Source organism: Tamandua tetradactyla, chromosome 16, assembly GCF_023851605.1.
Source record: "Tamandua tetradactyla isolate mTamTet1 chromosome 16, mTamTet1.pri, whole genome shotgun sequence".
Lineage (NCBI taxonomy): Eukaryota > Metazoa > Chordata > Mammalia > Pilosa > Myrmecophagidae > Tamandua > Tamandua tetradactyla.
Window position 1 is genome coordinate 50,297,819 of NC_135342.1, and position 21,508 is coordinate 50,319,326.

The 21,508-nt window shown below is 48.7% G+C and overlaps 2 protein-coding genes across 2 annotated transcripts; both read left to right on the forward strand.

The window, feature by feature from the left end:
• The first annotated feature begins 14,890 nt into the window (after nucleotides 1-14,890).
• On the forward strand, nucleotides 14,891-15,757 carry LOC143659481 (metallothionein-2-like). Its single transcript, XM_077132498.1, has 3 exons — nucleotides 14,891-15,030; nucleotides 15,282-15,347; nucleotides 15,526-15,757. The coding sequence occupies exons 1-3, from the start codon at nucleotides 15,003-15,005 to the stop codon at nucleotides 15,615-15,617; spliced, it is 186 nt and encodes a 61-aa protein (XP_076988613.1). The 5' UTR covers nucleotides 14,891-15,002; the 3' UTR covers nucleotides 15,618-15,757.
• Nucleotides 15,758-19,643: 3,886 nt separating this feature from the next.
• LOC143659482 (metallothionein-2) lies at nucleotides 19,644-20,885 on the forward strand. Its single transcript, XM_077132499.1, has 3 exons — nucleotides 19,644-19,812; nucleotides 20,411-20,476; nucleotides 20,654-20,885. The coding sequence occupies exons 1-3, from the start codon at nucleotides 19,785-19,787 to the stop codon at nucleotides 20,743-20,745; spliced, it is 186 nt and encodes a 61-aa protein (XP_076988614.1). The 5' UTR covers nucleotides 19,644-19,784; the 3' UTR covers nucleotides 20,746-20,885.
• The last annotated feature ends 623 nt before the right edge of the window (nucleotides 20,886-21,508 follow it).

Genomic DNA, 21,508 nt, shown 5'->3' on the forward strand with positions numbered 1-21,508 from the left:
TCAATCTTATATTATCTAGTCTCCCTTTTTAAAATAGAAGCATCTTGCCACTTTCCCCTAATTCCAACATACTCACTTTCTGTATGCATGTTTAGCAGGGGATGTGCCCCTACTGATAATCCCCACAGTTTTCCTCTCTGCGGTTGGGTGTGATGAAAACAAAAGGTTGTGTTTCTTTTTTCTTAATTTTCCAGATATAAAATTGCATTTCCATTTGTTTCTTCAAATTGCTCATGTGACCTTCCCCAGTTAGAAACTGCTGCTTCAAATACAGTTTCCCCATCTCTGGGCAAGCCCACTCTTTCTGTACAGTCCCCCTGGTTGCAGATTGGGAGACCCGGGATTTGGTCAAGGTTCCCCCTCCCCCATCACCCTCTGAAGAAGTCCCTGAGAGGGAGGTAGTGGCAAAGTTCCTTAAGCTCATCTGTTGTGTGGGGTGGTGTCAGGGGCGTCACCACTCTCACAGCCTGCTGGCCATCCATCTTGGGCAGCTCCGATAAAGGCATTGACAGTTGTCAAAACGGAGACCTCCTGGGGCCCTTACAGCCATCCAGACCACCCTTCTCTTTTTACAGATGGAGTAATTGAGGCCTAATGGGGAAAGGGATATCCAAAACCTTCCAACGTGTTGGCAACAGAACGAACACCAGAACACAGCTCTCTAGACTGGTTTTTCCCGTGAAGCATGGGTTTGGGGGTTGAATTCTGGCACACTTATCAGGCCACACGCCCTACTCCTTCTCTGTACTCTGCACACCTGCTGCCAGGTCCCTTGCATTAGCAGAACAGTTCCGCTTGGGCTCTCCAATGAGGCTGGGCCTGGGTTCAAATCCTGAATCTGTCACTTATTGGCTGTGCAAACTCAGATAAGCTTCAGCTTCAATGAGGTTCTATCTTCTCGTCTTTACAGTGGGGATGTGTTAAGTCTTCTTACCCAAATTAAGTGCCCAACACAGAGCGAGCGTCCAGTAAATGATAACTAGTCAAACACCATCAGCCTTCTATGTCCAGTGCAGGGCCAGGGAGGCAACATTGGATAATGGCTTGCTGAGATAATGAATGAGAGAGGATAAGGAGGCTGAGGTTCAGAGCAGGTAAATGACCTGCCCAAGGTCACATAGCTACTATAGGAGATTCCAACTCAGGACTTTGCTTCACCACTACTGCAGTTGGATAGAATAGTTTACAGTTAAGCACTAGAACCCTTATTTTCAAGGGTTTCTTATCTGAAAACACAGCAGAAGAAACAGACAAAAGAAGAGTTGCTTCCCTCATGCAGCTAGGATGCAGACACCATCTCCATCCTCAATCTCATCTCTCATGCCCCACACCTCACCCTCCCATCCCTGCTGGTCACCCAGCTCTATCCTTTAGACTTGCTAGAACGACGCTCCTGCAAAATCCATTGCCAGGCCCTTGCAGAGCCAAAGTTTGTGATTCTCTCCCCATTTAACAGATGAGGGAAGCAAGTCCTGGAACAGTAGGGTGGCTGATGAATTGGCCACTGGATTCTGGGTACTTGAGGTCCAGGGCCTACTCTGCCTCTAGCTGGCTGGGACCTAGGCTAGTCCCCTTCTCTCTGGGCCTCACTTCTTACTTGCATAATGGAGGGACAGAAAGGAGCCCAGAATCTGAAGGTTCTTGTGGGGGGTGGGGGTGTGGGGCTTGGGGGCGGGTGGAACTGAAGGGTGCCCCCTTCTACTAGCACAGTGTAGGAGCACTAATCAGCGCCCGGATTAAGGGCTCTTCCTGCCCTCATATCAGCACCCCATTTGGACCAATCTGGTCCCCCGAGAATTTTAAAATAAGATGAACGAGAGGCAGAGAAGGGCTGGGAAATACACAAAGCCCCTTTTTCTGCCTCCCCACTCTCACAGGGGGGAAGTGGGGCTGTCACCCGTCCGCAGCTGCAGCGGCCGACAGGAAACCAGCCGTACACACGGCGGCGGGCACACGGGCGGGCGGGGAGGGTCCCTTCGCCGTGCGCACCGGGGAGCGTGGGCTGCGCGCACAAGGCGGGGAGTTGGGGAGGGCGGCGTGCCCCCGGCCGTGCACACGGCAGCGAGCTGGGGTGGGGGGACACACCCCGGCGCGGGTAGGAGCGCCCCCAGCCGTGCACACAGCGGGGCGGGGTACCGCTGCCGCACTGCGCCGGTGCCTGCGCGCACAGGCTGGGAGAGCGGGCGCCATGCGCAGGGGCCGGCGCCGGGCGGGCTTTGCAGGCGCGCCCCCGCCTCGGGGCTATAAAAACCGCTAGCCAAGCCGCGCGACCAATTGCCCGCAGAAGCCCAGCTCAATCGCCTCCAGCGGCTGCACGCCTCGACATGGACCCCGAGACCTGTCCCTGCCCTACTGGTGAGCCTCCACCCCCAATCTGCGGCACAACGCACCATTTACATGCGCCACGGCTCAAGGACATTTGGGGAAAGGGCCCATTTTCTCCTATTTAACCTCATGAAGGGTGGGCATAGCATTGCCCTGAAGGGCACTTTGACACCCCACACATCTCCTTTTAGGTCTGGGGACCCCGAGTTTCACCACATTAACCCTCCCTGGGCTCTCCTACTCTAGGTGGCTCCTGCACCTGTGCTGGTTCCTGCAAATGTGAGGGATGCAAATGCACCTCCTGCAAGAAGAGTGAGTGTGGGGTCCCCCGCCTGCTCTGCACCCTCCCCTCCTTCCCCCTGAGGCAGTGTCTGATCATGCAGTATACAGAGACACCCCCACTCCCAATCCCCCTATTACCTTGCTTCTGAAATATTGCTGGAGACTAAAATACAGATGCTGGGGCCCCACTTGTTGATTCAGTGGAGCCTAGGGAGGGAAATTTGTAAATTTCCAGATGATTCTAAAGAGTGGGGAGGATTGTAAAGGGCTGCTCTGATCCAACCCCTTCCTTCGAACTCCAGCCCTCAAGACCACCTGGAGAAGCCAGTAGTGAAGCCAAGGATCAGCTCTGGAATTAGGATCCCCTGGTCCCCTCAGGCCCCTCTCAGGCTGTGTGGCCATCTCCCAGCATGCAGCAGAGAGATGGGGAGGGGGCGCGGGGGGGGGGAAGGTGGGAGGGCGCGCCCTCTTCCCTTGTGTGTAAGATTAGGCACAGACCCTCTGCCCCTGTACCATGTCTGTTCCCCCAGTCTGTCCTTCGAGGCCCCTCTCAGATGCCGTTTACCCTGTGATGTTTTCTTCTTAAGGCCTAGCCCTGCTCCCACCTGGGCCTAACCTGGCCATCTCCAGGACTCCCCAGCATTTACCAAAGGGACTGTGGGATGGTTACTGCTCCTTTGCAGTAGCTCAGCATACAGCTGGCGCAGCACAGATGCTGAGTCAGATCAGGCATGAGACTGGAGAAGGACCAGTGACCCTAGCTGAACTCCCAGCCACTAGCACTGGTCCCTCTCACACCTCCCCTTGAAGAGCGTAGATGGAGGGGAGGGAGAGGCTGTCAGACCGTGCACTAACACCTCCCTGCCTCCACCTTTTACCTGCAGGCTGCTGTTCCTGCTGCCCTGCTGAGTGTGAGAAATGCGAGAAGGACTGTGTGTGCAAAGGTGGGGAGGGGGCCGAGGCTGAGGCAGAGAAGTGCAGCTGCTGCCAGTGAGGATGTGCCCCTGGAGTGGAGCTTAGTGCGACCTCTGGCGAGTGACAATAAATCCCATGAACAGCATGAGCCCAGGACTGGTCTTTTCTTAAACAGGGGAGGGATGGAAGGTGGGGAGTGGGGAGGGAGAGGCTAATCCGAGGGAACCCCCAGCTGAGAAGGGAAATCCTGAGACTGGACCCAGGTCTCTCTGGGACTGAGACAGAGCTCTGGAGAACCTCCTCCCCCACCTTCAAATGGCACGTAATCTTCCTGCTAAGTCATGCTTAACTCTGGGAAAATTGGGGAGAACACACCCATCTAGGTTTTGTCCTTCTCCCACCTCTTAGCTTGTAGAATGGAGGTCAGAGGGAGTTAGAACTGAACTCCCAGGCCCAAGTCCTGTAGGTCCCAGAATTTTCTAGCTGCTCCTGCAAAGCTGCTTATTGCTAGGGGAGGAGAGTGCAGGAGGCCCAGGGGTCTGTCTTGGCAAACACTCAGCTGCGTTTCCAAGGTCACCTCTCTCAATAGCCTGTCTCCTGGCTCTTGAAGCAGATTGTTCGGCTCCTTTTCAGACCTTTTCACTTGGCAATTCCTCTCCATTCCCCTCTTTTTCTTCAAGGGGAATGGGTAATAGGAGCTTTTATCTGCGGTTGTTGTGGTTTCAGTCCTTGACAAAAGAGAACACTCAAATCTCCCTGGGTTGGCTAAGAAGGGAGAAATAGAGTTTGGGGAGATAAAAAATTCCCAGATAAGAAGAAGAAACTTCCAAACACATCAGTTTTCCTCCTAGTTAGTTTGACAGAGCAGTCTGTTCAAAAGTTCACCAGAATGTTTTCTTTTAACCCTAACAGTTGAGTTTAGAAAAGGAAAACACAAGAAAAGCCATGCCAGTTTGTAATAGAGCAACAAAAGGGCTTGCTCTACTCTGCTAGCACTGCTTACTGTAAGGATCTGAGAAGTGGCATAAGCTCAGGAATAGATCAAGTGGCCCACAAACAGACCCCTGCGAAGCTGGAATTAAGAGATGATCAAATCAGTGGGGAAAGATACACTAGTCACTGGAGCATGTTAGGACACCTGTCTACCCTTTTCCCTATCATAGAAAAAAATACATCTCAGTTGACTTAAGCACATAGGAACAAAATTCAAAGCTATAAAAGAATTTGAAGAGGAAAACAAGAGAATGTTTATTACTTTTAAAGAAAGCACATAACAGAAAAGATTGATAAATTTGAGATCACTTAGTTAAGTCCCCTTAAGTTCATTATCTTGTTTGATCTTCACGACTCCAGAAGAAAGGAACGATCATTGTACCCATTTTACAAATGGGGAAATAGGACTTAGGGTAAGTCCTACCTGCATGAGGTCAAGTAGATACAATATGGGAGAGCCAGTATTGAACCCAGGCTGTCTGACACAAAAGTCTAGACTCTCAAACTCAGTCATGCATTATTTCCTCACTGCTGACATGACTTGTGTTACAAAAAGCCAAAAAACAGAAAAAATAAAGCTAAAAGAAAAGATCGCTGGAAGAAAACATTGTGCATCTGTATGACAAATGACCTATACCTACAATATAAAAACAGCTCATGTGAGCTGATAAGACAGACAGTTCAATTTTTTTTTGAAAAAGATAAGCTAAAGTGAATGAGCAATTCATGGAAAAGTAAACTTGAAAAGCCAAAGAACAAAGGAAATAATGCTCAACCTCATTTGCTCTTAGGGAAATGTATATTAAAATAACATCTTGCCCATTGGTTTGGCAAAAATAACAGATTGTTATCTTTTTTATTAGGTGTAAGAAAAGGTCATGAACCCTCTGGGGGAAGTGGAGGGCATTTGTACAGTGTTTACTGAAATTAACAATGCACATACTTTCAATCCAGGAAGTTCACTGTACTATCATTTGTAACAACAGAAATCAGGAAACACGCTAACTGTCCTTCAGCAGGGAAATAGTTTAAAAATGTGCCTACTGGGCATGTAATCCAAACAATGAGGTAAGGTTCTGGGTACTACTATGGAAGAGTCTCCACAACTTACCATTAAATAAAAATAGCAAGCTGTAGAACAGTACATAGAATAAAATGCTAATTATGTAAAAAGGGAAATAAAAATTCCAAATCTCTATAGGTATGTATAAATGAATGTAAATGCATAGAAGAGGAGTAGGATCTCCCAAATTCCAGCAACCTTTCTGTCTCTACAAATTTGCCTTTCTTAGAAATTTCACATATATGGAATCATGCAATGGGTAGTCTTCTGCATCTGAGTTTTTTCACTGAACATAATGGTTTTGAGGTTCACCAGGTTGCATGTATCAGTAATTCATTATTTTTTGCTGTTTAGTGTTTCACTGTATGGACATACCACATTTCATATATCCATCCACCAACTGATGGCTAATTTGGGTTGTTTCCACTTTTTGGCTATTGTGAATGACTGCTGTATCCAAGTCTTCGTGTGGATATATAGTTTTAGTTCTCTTGGGTCGGGATCTAGGAGTGGAATTCTGGGTCTTATATTTAACTTTTGAAGGAACTGCCGAATAATTTTCCAAAGTGGCTGAACCATTTTACACTTCCACCAGCAATGCATAAGGGTTCCAATTTCTCTACAAACGCACCAACATTGTTTATCGCCTTTTTGATTATGACTATTTTAGTAAGTATGAAGTGGTATCTCTTTGTGGTTTTAATGTGCTATTCCCTAATGACTAATGATGTTGAGCATCTTTTCAAGTGCTCATTAGCCATTCATGTATTTTTTGATAAAATATCTATTCCAAGATTTTGCCCATTTTTAATGAGTTATTTATCTTATTGAATCATTGAAGTTCTTTACATAGTCAGAATACAAGTCCTTTGTAAGACATATATTTTGTCAATATTTCTTTTTAGTCTGTGGCTGGTCTTTTCATTTTGTAAATGTTGTCTTTTGAAGCACACGAGATTTTGATGAAGCCCAACTTAGTTTTTTTCTTTGCTGGATTGTGCTCTTGGCATCATATATAATCTCTTTGCCTAACCCAAGGCCATGAAGATTTTCTCCTGTGTTTTCCTCCAAGAGTTTTTGGGTTTTAACTCTTAACATTCAAGACAATGATACATTTTGAGTTACTATTTGTAGGATGTACAGGAAGGATCTAAGTTCTTTCCTTTTTTTAACATGTGGATATACAGTTGTCCCAGTACCATTTGTTGAAAAGTCTATCCTTTCCCCATCACCATTTAGTTTGCCAGGGCTGCTATAACAAATACCACAAACTGGTTGACTTAATAGGAATTTATTGTCTCACAGTTGGGAAGGCTAAAAGTCTGAAATCAAGATATCGGCAGGATGAGGTTCTCTCTGAAGTCTCCAGTGTTCTGTTGGTGCCTGGCTGGCCACCCAGAATCCGTAACTCAATCTCTGCCTCTCTCACATGGCACTCCACCTCCTTCCGTCTCCCCCTCTGGCTTCTATTTCCATGTCCAAATTCCCTTCACTTATAAAGACTACAGTCACTTCAGATTAGGGCCCACCTTAATTCCATTTGACCTCATCTTAACAGAATCTTCAAAGGTCCTGTTTACAAATGAGTTCACACCTACAATTCCAGGGCTCAGGGCATGAGCATGTCTTGTGGGTACATGATTCCATTCTTGACACAATCGAATTAACTGGGCTCCTTTGTTGAAAATCAATTCTCTATAGATGCGAGGGTTTATTTCTGGACACTCAGTTCTTTCTATTAATATATGCCTATCCTTGTACCAGTCCCACCCTGTCCTGATTACTGCAGCTTTATAGTAAGTTTTTAAATTAGATAGTGTAGAGTCCTCCAACCTTGTTCTTTTTCCAGTGATAGTCTTTATTTTTGCTTTCCCATCATTCAGCCTATTAACAAATGACCTTTTCTGTCTTCTGATGGAATATTGAGCAGACACAGGAGACATGTCCAGAGCTGGCCATCTCACTCAGCCACCCGAACCATTTCATCATAACAAATATTTGTGAACACCTACAATACTTTACGCTGGACACTGAAGGTGGATGAAAAGACATGGTCTCTGCCCTTTGAGGAGCTCATGGACTGGTGTGGAGGGTAAGACAATCCCAGGACAACCTGGAGTGGAATCCTGGATGCTTTAGAGTTAGAAGAAACTTTCAGGTCCTGGAACCTGGGCTCTCCTCATTCTAGAGACAGGGAGAATCAGAGAGAAAGGAGTGGTACAAATAAAATGCTCTGGTGGCTATAGAAAGAGAAAGATCCCATTAGGTTGAGGACCAGGGAAGACTCCTAGGAGAATGTTCTAGTTTGCTAGCTGCTGGAATGCAATATACCAGAAACAGAACAGCTTTTAAAAGGGGGAATTGAATTCGTTGCTAGTTTACAGTTCTAAGGCCAAGAAAATGTCCCAATTAAATCAAGTCTATAGACATGTCCGATTTAAGGCATCCAGGGAAAGATACCTTGGTTCAAGAAGGCCAACGACATTCTAAGTTTCTCTCTCAGCTGGAAGGGCACATGGCGAACATGGTGGCATCTGCTGGCTTTCACGTGGCTCTACCAAAACGGACTCTCTACAAAATGTTTCCTTTTTTAAAGGATTCCAGCAAGCAACTCCACCTTCAGTGGGTGGGCACACACCTCCAGGAAACCATCTAATCAAAAGTTACCACCCACAGTTGGGTAGGTCACATCTTCATGGAAACAATCAAAATGCTCCCACCCAGCAATGTTGAATGAGGATCAAAGGGCATAGCTTTTCTGGGGGCCACCACAGATTCAGGCCAGCACAGAGAAAGAGACATTACAAGGCTTTTGGGGGTGGTAGCTGGAGAGGAAGGAGAGTGTCAGGTGTTTGGAGAAGGGCATAAGGTCACTGGGCCTGATCCTAGAGCAGAAGTGCAGGACTGGGGATACGTAAGACCAAAAGGGGAAGTTAAGGCCTACTTGGAGGGGAGGGGTGATGGAGAGGGAGTTCAGTTTCTACCTGGATGTGGGCTTTCAAATCTGGCTCTCCCCAGACACCCCTCAAGAAGCTCCTCTCGGGCAGCTGGAAGGATTCAACATTTCTACATTCCTCTGCATTATTAAGCATACTCTGTGGGCCAGGCACTGTTCCAGGAGCCAGAGCTAGGAAGTAAGCACAACAGACCCAGTCCACAGCCTAGTGGGGAGATAGTCGAGAAACAAAAGGCCACCAACAACACAATCTTCTGTGGCAGGCGATGGCAGAGTGGCTCAGTGCCCAGGCCCCCGAGCCAGGCTGCCCGATGGGCCACTTACTGGAGAAATGATTTTGGGCAACATTACTTAACCTCTCTGAGCCTCAGTTTCTCCCTCTGTAAAATGTGAATAGTAACAGTCCCTATTTTATAGGACTGTCAGAAGGATTAAATGAGGTGATTTATAAAGTACCTAGCACCTGGCACAAGATCTGTGCTATATAAGCATTAGCTGCTTTACTTCTAATCACTATGATTTTATAGAGAGTACTTCAGAGAAAGAGAGCATTTGCTGGTAACAGAGGGACACTGCCTATTTTGGATCTAAGAATGGCCTTTAAACTGAGACCCCACGATGAAGAGGAGAAAGGAATGGAGAGAACATTCTAAGCAAAGGAGCTGCGGGTGCAAAGAAACTGAAGCCAGACAACCTCACATTGCCTGCGGCCATGGGGTAGTCAGAGTTGTTTTTGTTTTTTGTTTTTTAATTTTATCAGAGAAGTCGTGGGCTTACAGAAAAATCATGCATAAAAAACAGGATCCCCGTATACCCTATTGCTAACACCTTGCATTGGTGGTACATTTGTAACAATTGATGAAAGCACATTTTTATAATTGTACTATTATCTGTAGTCCAAGGCTTCACTTAGAGTTCACTGTTTGTGTTGTACAGTCCTGGTAGCCAGACTTTTAAGATGACCCCCAATGATCCCAGCCTCCCAGCAGTCATGCCCTGGTGTATCTCCTCCCCTTGAGGGTGGGCTGGACCCGGTGATTTTCTTCTAACAAACAGAATATGATTAAAGTGATGTCACTTTCATGACTAGGTTATGAAAGACTGTGACTTCCTTCTAGCTCACTCTGTTTGGCTGGCACTCTCTCTTGCCCTCTTGCTTGCTCCACTGTCAAGAATGGAGAGGCCCACGTGGGGAGGAACTGAGGGAAGCCTCTGGCCCTTGGTCAGTGAGCAGCAGACGCCTTGGTGCAGGAGTTACGAGGCACTGAATCCTGCCAGCAACCACCTGAGTGAGCTTGGCAGCAGATCCTGGCAGCCTTAGCCAACACCTGGATTGCAGTCTGCCAGAGACAACGAACCAAAGAGCCCAGCTAAGCCATGCCCAGATTTCTGGCCCATAGAAAAGATAAGATGTGTGTTGTTTTCAACTGCTATGTTTGGGAGTAGTTTGTTCTGAAGCAACAGATAGCTGCTTCAGCTATAACCCCAAATGAAGGCAGTGCCAATAGAAAGAGGGAAAATAACTAAGACTGCATTGATAGTACATGTGATGGGAAGCAAGGAATTACAGAACCTCCCAGGAAAAAAGGACCTAACCTCTTCCTGTATTTTGGTTTGCTAACGCTGTTGGAATGCAATATACCAGAAATGGAATGGCTTTTATAAAGGGAATTTATCATGTTACAAGTTGACAGTTCTAACGCCATAAAAACGTCCAAATTCAGGCATCCAGAGAAAGATATCTTGACCCAAGAAAGGGCAGATGACAGTCAGGGTTTCTCTGTCATCTGGGAAGGCACATGGTGATGTCTGCTAGCTTTCTCTCCTGGCTTCCTGTTTCAAATGGTTTCCTGGGGTGGGGTGGGGGCGGGGGGGGGGGGCGTGTTTTCTTTCTGCATCTCCAAACATCTCTATATGTGTCAGCTCTGAAGCTTTTTGCAAAATAGTTCCCTCTTAAAGGACTCGCCTTGAATGGGTGGAGATGCATCTAATCAAAAGGTTGCAAACCACTTAATCTGAAGATCCCACCCACAAATGGGTGGGTCACATCTCTATGGAAACAACCTAAACAAAAGGTCCCATTATAAACAATATTGAATTAGGATTAAAGACCATGGCTTTTCTGGGGTACACAACAGTTTCAAACCAGCACACCTTCCCTATCTAATGCCTCTGTTTCTATGGCTGTGATAGTGGGGAGTCCACTGTGTCCCAGGGCAGTCCCTTCCAGCGTGTATGGCTCTAATTGCAAGAAAGGCCTTTCCTACTCAGAGCAGAATCTGTATCCCTGTTGCCCCCAACCACTGTCCTAGTTCTGCCCTTAGAACTTCAGAGAACAAGCCTAGCCTCTTCTTGGTATGGCATAAATAGGCAGGTATGAAGTTAGAAAGTCCTGAGTTCAAATGCCAGCTCTGCCACTCACAAGCTGTGTAACTCTGAGCAAGTCACGGTACTTCCCCATGCTTCATCTGTAAAATGGGGATAATGACAGCATCTGCCTTGTAGTGCTATGTTGAGGTCTAAGTGAGACAAACCCATGACGTCCTCAACACAGGTCTGGTGCAGAGTAGGTGCTCAATATTATCCCCCACAACTACTGCAACACATTAGAGATGGCTGCAAATTTGTTGACTCTTCCCATCAAGACATGGGGTCTTGGTCCCCTGCTCTTGAGCCTCGGCTGGCTGTGGGATGGCTTGGCTAATAGAATGCAGTGAAATGACCTTTGCCAATGTCAGGCCAGGGCTTAGGAATCTGGAGGCTACCACTTATGTCTCTTGGGATGCCTGCTCTAGGAGCCCTGTGCTGCCTTGCCAGGAGTCTGATTGTCCTGAGACTACCATGCCAAAGAAGTCACAGGTGGGCTGAGGTCTTGCAGCCATTCCTTGTGAGTGAAGCTGTAACAGGTTCTCCAGACAAACCCATGCACCACCTTAGCCAATGACACATGAAACAAAAGAATCACCCACAAAACTCGGACAGGGAAGAAAATGGTTGTAAATTTTTTTTTGGGGGGGGGGCACGGTCTGGGAATCGAACCCAAGTCTTCCACATGGAAGGCGGGCATTGTAATCACTAAACTACCCATGCACCCCTATTTGTTGCATGGCTATAGATAACCCAAGCAACCACTGTTCAAATATTTGAAAGTAGATGTTCTTTTGCGGATTAAACCTGCCCATCCCCTTAGCTGTTCATGGGTCTTGAGTTAGGACCATTGTGGTCAACTATCTTTTGGACAGTTGAGGCCCAACATGAACATCGCCCTCAGGGTATCCCAGTGAGGACTCTACCCAGGATGGCTTATGCAAAAAAGGAACTAATTGACTCACATATTGGCTTCAGGCATGGCTGGATTCAGGTGCTCCAGTGATGTTGTCTGACTCCATTTGCTTTGTGATGGCTTTATTCTCAGGCTCTTCTCATAGAGGCATAAGGACTTAGAAACTCAGCTCCATATATTCTCAGGCTTAAGTCTAACTGGAAAGAGTAACTGCCATTCTCCCAGCATTACCAGCAAAAGTCTCACTGATTCTCTTTGGTTCATGGTTCTTTCTGACCCAATCAGAGCCAATCATTGTAGCTAGGGAGATAGAATGATCTGGGATCTCACAGATGGGGCCCACTCCATCCAACCCACATAGACTAAGTGCGGGGAGCGATGATCCTAAAAAGGAAAACCAAGGGTACTATCGCAGGGAAAGGATGAATAGATGCTGTGTGGCAGGACTGTAGATACCTACCTCAGCAGATAAAAGGAGAGTAGAACATCACCTCCATTGTTCTAGATGGCATATTTCTATTAATGTAAGAAAGGACCACATTGTGAATTGCTGAGTGTATGTGTTGGGAATGTTTGTGTTTCTTTCTTGCAATTTTTTTTTAATTAACAAAAAATTAAAAAAAAAAAAGAAAGAACCACATCATTGTCTCCCACTGATGACTCAGAACACAGTTGCAAGGAAATGCTTTTCCTTCTCTGCTGCTTGCCCCCCCTACCATTCCAGACCTGTAGGTATTTGAAACTCTTCCCTCTCCATCTCTGTCCCAGGCACAGTGAGGATAGGGAGGTATGGAAGTGAGCAAGAAAGACCCCTGTCCCTCTCTACCTTCCCTGCTTCCTCATCCTCCCCTGCTTCCTCATCCTCCCCTTCATAGAGTCAAAGCAAATGCCTGAGGCCTCGAGGCAAATTTTACTGCCAAAAGCCAAAGCCATACCCAGTACTTTTCAGGCAAAACTAAGCCCTATTGTCTCTTCAAAGAGTTAGTTTCCCCTGGGGGTGGACAGGTGACTATCTGGTTATTAGAATCCAAGGTTTTTGCATTCGATGTGTAAATTAACAAGTAAATAACAACAGCAACAAAAAGTCTCTGCACCCTGCCCAGACAGCACACTGTCAGTGATCTCAGCCCACAGCACTGTCAGGCAGGGAGATTTCTGAGACCTTGGCTCTTAAACCAGAGAACGTTTGGATGTTACCCTCGAATTCTAGTACAGTATGATCATTTGACAGATGAGTAAACTGAGGCTCAAACGGGCCCTGGCACATACTTCTCCAGGGTCACTTAGCAAGTTAGCAGCAGAGTGAACGCTAAAATTTAGTCCTTCTGACAGCTCAACTCTCCTGCTGTTTGCCGTTTTCACTTGAGTAAGTGCAAGGTCCCACCCAGTGTGGAGAGACAAAGTTTTTGTTTTGTTTTGTTTTGTTTAGCTTCATTCTGCCATCGGCACTAATGCCAGGTGGGAGCTGGAAAGGGAGGAGTCATCAGAGATGTTGTCTCATTCATTCATTTGACAAATACTAAGTGCCTAGTGTAAACTTGGCCCCATGCTGGGAGCTGGAGGCACAATTCCCCCGCAACTGCTCTCAGAGTTCTTTCAGGGGTAGGACAAGGGTGGAAAGGGCACAGTTAGCAATCCAGGGGTCACACAAGTTCATTCATATTCCAGGCATGTAAAGTGCCAGAAAGGCAAAGGACAGATTGTTTACCAGTGTTCCACAGGTGTCCTGGCCAGTGCTGGCATCAGGATGGGATTGCTGGAGGAAGTGACGTTTCAGCTGAGCTATGGAGACATTTCAATAGAGCTTGTGAGTGCCGCAAGGACACCCACCTCCTCACTTAACTCCCAGCTGCAGCCCCAGAGTTCCCTAAGCCTACTAGGAACCGTCCTGTAACCCGTTTCCTAACTCGTCCGATTACACACTCTGGACATTCCGAGGCTGATGATGTAAGACCATTATACACACGGCCAGCCACATGCAGACGGGAAACACAGATGTGCCTCCTCAGAGAGGAATTTGAAAGACACCTTTGCTTTTCTGATCAGTGTCCTCCAGGGAAGAAAATTCTTGTGGGGTTTTGCCTTTCCTGTGTTCCAGGGCCATGCCAACTTTCCAGCCAAGGCTGGAATCTAATCTTTCCCCGCTCCCCTATCTGGCAATTACCGTCTCACCCTTAGCCTTGCCCATCTTCTCCTAGACTGGACTAGGTCTCCTCCTGTCTGCTTTCTGTACCCCTGAGCTCACCCTCTAACCTGGCAGTGACCCTGCTATCACTATTTCCGTGGCTGCCCCCATGGCAATGAACTTCCTGAGGCCAAGGCTTGGGGCTCCTTGAGTCCTTCTCTCCCCCATGGGTGATGTCTGCCCATGGATGGCATTCATCATCTGCTGGGGTCTCTGATTTTAATCGCCAGCTTCTGCAACTAGCTCTGTGACCTTGGGGAGGTTGCTTCATCTCTCTGTGCCTCCATTTCCCCATCTCTAAAATGGGAATAATAGCTCCCAGTTGTTACAGGATTAAATGAGACCATTCACCTAACACAATACAGTCCCAGTCACACACGAAAGCACTTGATATACAATGATTATAACATCAATAAATGGCCCATAGGTTTAATGAGTCCACACAATTACCAAGACAGGACTGGGGCAGAAAATGTTTTGTAACCTGGACCCCTACCTCCAACCAATTTTTCGTCCAAGCCCAATGCCTATGACACGCTTTCGCCTATTTCTAACCCACGGGTTCAAATAAAGGACACAGGGAGGAGAACTGTGCACACCTCTGAGGGCAGGGAGCAGGCGGCTGTGTGCTCGGCACACGGCCCGGGCAGCCCTGCACACCAGAGCCTCCCTCTGCACTCTACCCCTCTCCTGTCGAGGCGGTCCCGGGGTAGCGCGTGCATTGCACAACTTCTGAGAATTGGCGCTCGGCGGCTCGGGTGCACAGCCCGGTGCGCACAGCCCGCGTGCTCGGCCTGGAGTGCCGCGCGGAGCGACGGGTGACTCAGCGCGGGGCGTGTGCAGGCGGCGCCGGCCCGGGCGGAGCTTTTGCACTAGTCCCGGCTTCTTCCCGCTATAAAGATAGCCCGCCTTCCCCTTGTCTCCACCAAGCCTCCTCGAATCTCTACCAGCCATCTCTGTCCCTGCTTCCTCCGGACTCTAGCCACCGCTTCAACTCGCCATGGACCCCAACTGCTCCTGCGCCACCGGTAAGGTTGCCTGGTCCGGGGATGGGGGCGCTCGCGGGGAGTGGAGATCTAGAAAAGCAGTCTGACTCCTTTCCCTGACCTTACAGTGATACTCGCCCCTTTCCCACGTGTCTTGGTGCACCTTTTTCTTTTCGATTTAGGTTATTTTGAACCGAGTTCGTGACGGAGCTACGACTCGACGCCTGACTCCTTGCACGCAGTCCAGCGTTCAGGATTCAGGTCGGTTCTCACCTCTGCCTTTCTCCCTGCAGGTGGCTCCTGCGACTGCGCCAGTTCCTGCAAATGCAAAGCGTGCAGATGCACCTCCTGCAAGAAGAGTGAGTAAACACCCATTCTTCCCCCTGCGGCGTCCCCAGTCCTCTCTACCGCCCTGGGGACTGGTGACGCGCCCCTTCCTAGTGGAAGGTGGCACCTCCACAGTGTCCCTTGTCGGGAAGTGCGGGAACCCTCACTCACTCTCCTGAGCGCTCATATCTGCCCCTTTTCCTTCCCCAGGCTGCTGCTCCTGTTGCCCCGTGGGCTGTGCCAAGTGCGCCCAGGGCTGCATCTGCAAAGGGGCGTCGGACAAGTGCAGCTGCTGCGCCTGAGGTCGGGGAGAGCCCTGCTCCCAAATGTAAATAGAGCAACCTGTACAAACCCGGATTTTTTTTTTCATACAAGCCTGACCCATTTGCCACATTCCCTTTTCTACCAAATATGCGAATGACAATAAAAATCATTGACTTTATTTTGGCTCTGGTTTCCTTTGTGTGGGTTGGTAATAAGGGACATTGTGCTGGGCTCGGCTGGGCAATTGGACTGAGAGTCCAGTGGCCTGGGTTCTGCACCCAAATGTTAGCCCTCACAAACAGAGTGCCCTAAGGAAAGTCAGGTTACCTGTGAGCTCCCAGGTCTGCAGCTGTATAATGGAAGAGCACTGTGCCAGATGATAGAACTGAGGGAAGGGGTGCGGGGTGTGTGTGTGTGTCAGGTACAGCTTCCTGCCCGTTCTCATGTCAAATGCTCATGGCATAGAAACTTCTCAATCTCTCATTTCCATTCACTGCCCAACTTCAGTCCCTCATGGGATGTTAGGCTTGAAGGGGTCTCAGAGGGGATGGAATCCAAGTCTCCACCTGCTTGAATCCCTTACACAGGGCTTCTCAAAACTCCCCGTGGTGAAGGACCATCTGTCCTAACTGTCTCAGAGCTAAATTTCAGTAAAATAAAATAAAAATGAGGGCGGGCAATGGTGGCACGGTGGCCAAGTTCTCGCCTGCCATGCCAGAGACCCGGGTCTGATTCCTGGTGCCTGCCCATGCCAAAAAAAATGAATCACTAAGAAAACAAAAGAACACAAAATATAAACCCTTTCAATATTCAACAGACAACTAAATTTCAAGAAATACATTAAAAACAAAATAACAAAGGAAAAACACAAGAATTACACAAACTAATGCATGTGGGTTCATCAAAAGCACTTGGCAGACCAGAAGCAGTCTGCAGGCCGGCCGCAGAGTGGGGGCCCCTGTCCCAGACAGCCCCAACAAGGAGCCCAGTGCCATTGGCAGGACACTCACTACTCCCTGGAGTTCTCTGCTGGGTTTTGGCTCTGAGCCTTTGGAAGTTCCTCCTAAGAGCAGGTTGAAATCTGCCCCTCCTTCAAATTCCAGCCCTTGGTTAGTTCAAATCAGCAAAGCAGCTAGGGATTTGGAGGGAATTGCCCAGCGGTTTCCCAGACAGATGGATGTGTACATGGGAATTGGTGCCAGATGAAGTACTTCTTTTGGTGCAGGGGTGATGGTGGATTCTGCAGCTTGAGGGTGTGGTGGCGTCTATTAGGAGTGATAGGAGTGAGAGTCCAAGGTGACTTGCAATTAGTGCTAACGGTTAGCCCCCCTGGCTATTTGTTGAGGGAACTGCTGTTAGATGTTCAAAGAGGCAGATGAGTCATATGGCCTAGGAGTCAGGACCACGCTTGCCCATGGTGTAAAAAGGGGATTTCAGAGGCTAGCATGGGCCAAGTGTGTGGGTCTCGGACAGTCATGTGCTGTCCCACACCACCACTCCCCGGCTATGGGACCTCAGCAAGTGGCTCTGGTTCTGTGGGCTCCTGTTTCCTCCTCTGTAGAACACAGATTATATTCTGTGTGGGGATGAAATGAGACAGTGCTTGGTTCCTGGTTAGAGCTTCATTAATAGTGGCCATCATGATCATTACTGTCCACATTGACTTTCTTGGGGAGAGAATCCCATTTAATACCCACAAACTTCTGGGGAAAGGCCCGTCTGTTTGGAAGCATCACTCTTGGCTGGAGGCCAGGGATGGGAGTGGAGCTTTGCGAATCCTGTGCCGGGGAAGTGTGGATAACCGTCTGTACAAAGCCTGGGAGAAGATGCTGTCCCACAAAAGCCTTTTCCATGCTTCATGTCATTTGATCTTTATACAATTGGGTGAGGGGCTAGAGAAATTTTGCCATCTTCCAGAGAGGTTAAGCAATCTGTCCAAGGTCACACAGCTCAGAAATCTGAACTTATGCTATAGATGGCCTCAACTCTAGCCACAGCTGGCAGATCATGATATCACTGGATGCTCAATCCTGCCTCTCATAGTTCAATTCTGGAAAGACTTTTTGAGATGGTTCAATTCTGCCTCTGGCTTGACCGGGAAGAAACTGAAGTCCAGAGTGGTCCCAGAGCTATGCCGAGGGATCCTGGCTCCCAGCTCATTGCTCTCTTACTGCTTCCTCTGGGGCAGGTCTTCGGTGTTCTCGTTCCCCACATGAAGTGGTGGCATAGAGAGGAGGGTGAGAGCATGATGCTACAGTTACCCTGCATGAAAGCAAATCCCATTCCTGTGGCTTAGCCCCTCTGCGGCTCAGTCTTCTGTGCAGGAAAAGGGGCATAACAATAGTGTCTGGCCAATAGGATTAAATGAGTTAATACATTTAAAGAATTTAGAATGGTGCCTGGAACATGGTGAAGTCTTTATAAATATTAGCTATTATTTTGTTATCATTCATAGCCAGGGGACATTTATTTCAACGTCCAGACAAATAAGCCAGGCCTGGCTGTCAAGTATTTATTTTAAGTTACTATTGGTAACTTAAATTACCAATAGTTCACATGTAAGCTTGATTCCAGTCTCAATGAAAAGAAGTAGAACAAAAACAAAAACCTTCAAAAGATTCCACATTACACTCCCATTTTGTGAATTGGCAGCTGATAGCACTCCCCTTAAATCTTCACTTGTCTGTTGTTTTCTGTGTAATAGGTTGCAAAGCACATAAAACCTGTAACTATAGCTAGCTGAAGGGAAATACAAAGATAGGTATGCACCATTACACTTTGTTAGTATTTTACTTAACATTTTTCCTTTAAAGGATTCATGTTTTCTCAAATATTTATATATTTAAATATATATACATATGAAATACATATATATGAAAAGTGAACCCTTTATCACTATTGAAAATGAGAATCAGTCCTACTTCCAGACATAGATGCTAACCATAGAATATATATGCGTGTGTGTACATACATACATACAAATTTCTGGATCACTTTTGTTCCTGCCAGGGTGGAGTCTGAAGCCTGTCATTGTTTAAAATAGTTCAGACAGTAGAGAAGTGTTGAAGACATACCTGCATCAAGGGGAGGTTTTTTCCTTGACCTTCTCTTTCCCTTGGGAGGCAGACAGGATTCAAATCCAGCAGCATCACCTCCTAGCTTAGTGACCCTGGCCAAGTTACATAAATTCCTGTCCTGTACCTTTTGCCTTAGTAAAATGACTCATAAATAATAGTATTTCCCTTTAGGGTGGTTGTGAGGGTTAAAAAAGTGGTCAAAACAACCCCATCCTCATCCACAAATTAAATCCTATGTAATTGTCAGAAAAATTCACTTTTCTCGCCATGTTATTTAAAGCTGGGTCTGCCTATCACCTAAACTGATCCCTTCTCTGGGGGCTTCCCACGTTTTGGGAAACGCCACCCCACCTGGACTGGGCTGGGCTGGGAGACTGTGTGTGCGGGGAGGGGCGGCACTGGACAGATTTAAGCAAAGGAAGGCCCTGGGGTGGAGGGGCCCATTAACATCCTTTCCGGAGTGGAAAATGGAATGAGGGCAGGGAGGCAGAGCCTGCAGTTAGACCGCGTTGCCGTGTGCAGGAGAAACTCGGCGGAAGCCCCAGGGTGGAGAAGGAGAAGGAATGCGGATGGGGGGCGAAGGTCACCCCCGCAGGTCCTCTGCACACCACTCCCCCCGGGCCGCGGACGTGAGCACGAGGCTGCTGCTGCACACGAGCTCCAAGCAAAGACAAAGCTGAAGATAACCGGGGCGAGGGTAGGGAGGACGCGAGGACCCGGGGGCTGAGTTACCGGAAAACATGGGAGCCGGGAGAGGCGGCAGTCACGGGAAAACTGGGAAGGGGCAGGCCGAGTAGCTGGGACACCGCGTGCTGCCAGGCCAGGCGCACAGCCCCGCCCCCGCGAGCGGGAGCCAAACAGGAAACCCACGCGCCGTGCGCCCGGGACCGCGTCCTGGGAACGCTGCGCCCGGCCCCGCTGGGTGCGCACAGCCCAGCCGAGCGCGCGGCGGGCTTCGCTGACTCAGAGGAAGTGGTGTGCAAGCGCCGGGGCGGGGCTTTTGCGCCCGTGCTGGCTCCTCGGGCTATAAAGTGAGCCAGCTATCTCCTGGTCTCCAGCACGCCTTCCACTAGCCTAACGGTCTCCTCGTCACTTGCTTTTGGACCTCCGCTCTCAACTCGGCTCGAAATGGACCCCAACTGCTCCTGCGCCACTGGTAAGGGACGCCTGCTTCTGACCTTGAAGATACATACCCCAGTCCCAGCCACTGGACTGAGCATCTGTGGGGATGGAGGGAGGAGGTATTGAGTTGTGAGCTAAGTAGATGCAGGGATAATGCTTTCTCGCTTGCCTAGAGCCTCTCATTTCAGAGGCGTGGGGACTGAGGCTCAAAGATGTCCTGCTCCACGTCACCCAGTTGGTCAGGGGGCTGCTGGACTGGACCCGAGTGCTCTGTCGATGCCTCTCAGTTCCCTGGGCTGAATGGGTGGCCGGCGATGTAGCCTCTTCTGGGCTCAGGGCGTATGACTTTGGCCACCTTCGACTTTCTTGGCTGGGTCTGGAACCTGGGAACTTCCTTGTGGGGTTAAAACAGGAGAGCACATTGTCCTTCCCTGCATGAGTGAGAAAAGTTGGGGGCTAGACTTCAGTCTGCCCTGGGTGAGCCAAGAACTCCCAAAGTTGGGCACAGCACAGAGCAAGACGCAGGGAGCACTTGTTGACCAACAAGCAGGATGCAGGAAACACCTGTTGACCAACGATTGTATCTCTTATCACTTTTATTGCTCACTGGCCATGTTTTCTCTCCCTTGCAGGTGACTCCTGCAGTTGCGCTGGCTCCTGCAAATGCAAAGAGTGCAAATGCACCTCCTGCAAGAAGAGTGAGTAGCATCTTTTCTTCACCCTCCCGTGTCCCCAGTCCTCTCTGCCTCCCTAGGGAATGGTGACACGCCCCTTCCTAGTGGAAGGTGGCACCTCCACAGTGTCCCTTGTCGGGAAGTGCGGGAACCCTCACTCACTCTCCTGAGTGCTCATATCTGCCCCTTTTCCTTCCCCAGGCTGCTGCTCCTGTTGCCCTGTGGGCTGTGCCAAGTGCGCCCAGGGCTGCATCTGCAAAGGGGCGTCGGACAAGTGCAGCTGCTGCGCCTGAGGTTGGGGAGAGCCCTGCTCCCAGATGTAAATAGAGCAACATGTACAAACCCGGATTTTTTTTTTTTCATACAAGCCTAACCCATTTGCCATATTCCTTTTTCTACCAAATATGTGAATGACAATAAACTCATTCAGACAGTTCTGGCCCCAGTTGCCTTGTGGTGTGTTGGGAATATAAGACTTGGCTGTAAGGGAAATTGGGTTGGGGAAGATGAGAAGTGGGGGGTGGGGTACAAAAGTTTCCTGGGATCTTGTCTGGTTTTGCCTTTCTCCTTTGTGAAGGAAGGTGGTGGGCTTCCTCCCACCTTCTAGAGGCAGAACTGGTCTCTGCTCTTTTTGAGTATCTGTGTCACACAATGGCTAACTATGGTGCACCTGCTGTATACACAGGGACTAGGTTCTGAGTGGTGAGTGAAAGTGGCACGGAGCTTACAGACTGCTGGGAAGTGATAGAATAGGAAGTCTTGTGAAAAAACAAGACAGGTCTGTGACTAGGGATGAGAAGGGAGGGACCCGACAGCTGCCCTCCTGGCCGAGGGCACAGCTCCAGCAAAGTCCCTCAAGTGGGCAAGAATTCCGTGTGCCCAAGGAAACAAGGCCAGGGTGCCTCGGGGTCATGTGTGGAGCGAGTGGCTCCAGGCTCCTTTGGACAGGGGAGGACCGAGACCGTCTCTCATCCATCCCTGAGTGACTGCCAGCCTGGTGGCCCGGGTGGATCACTTGGAAAAGCTGAAAAAGTACCCAATACAGGGGCCCTCCCT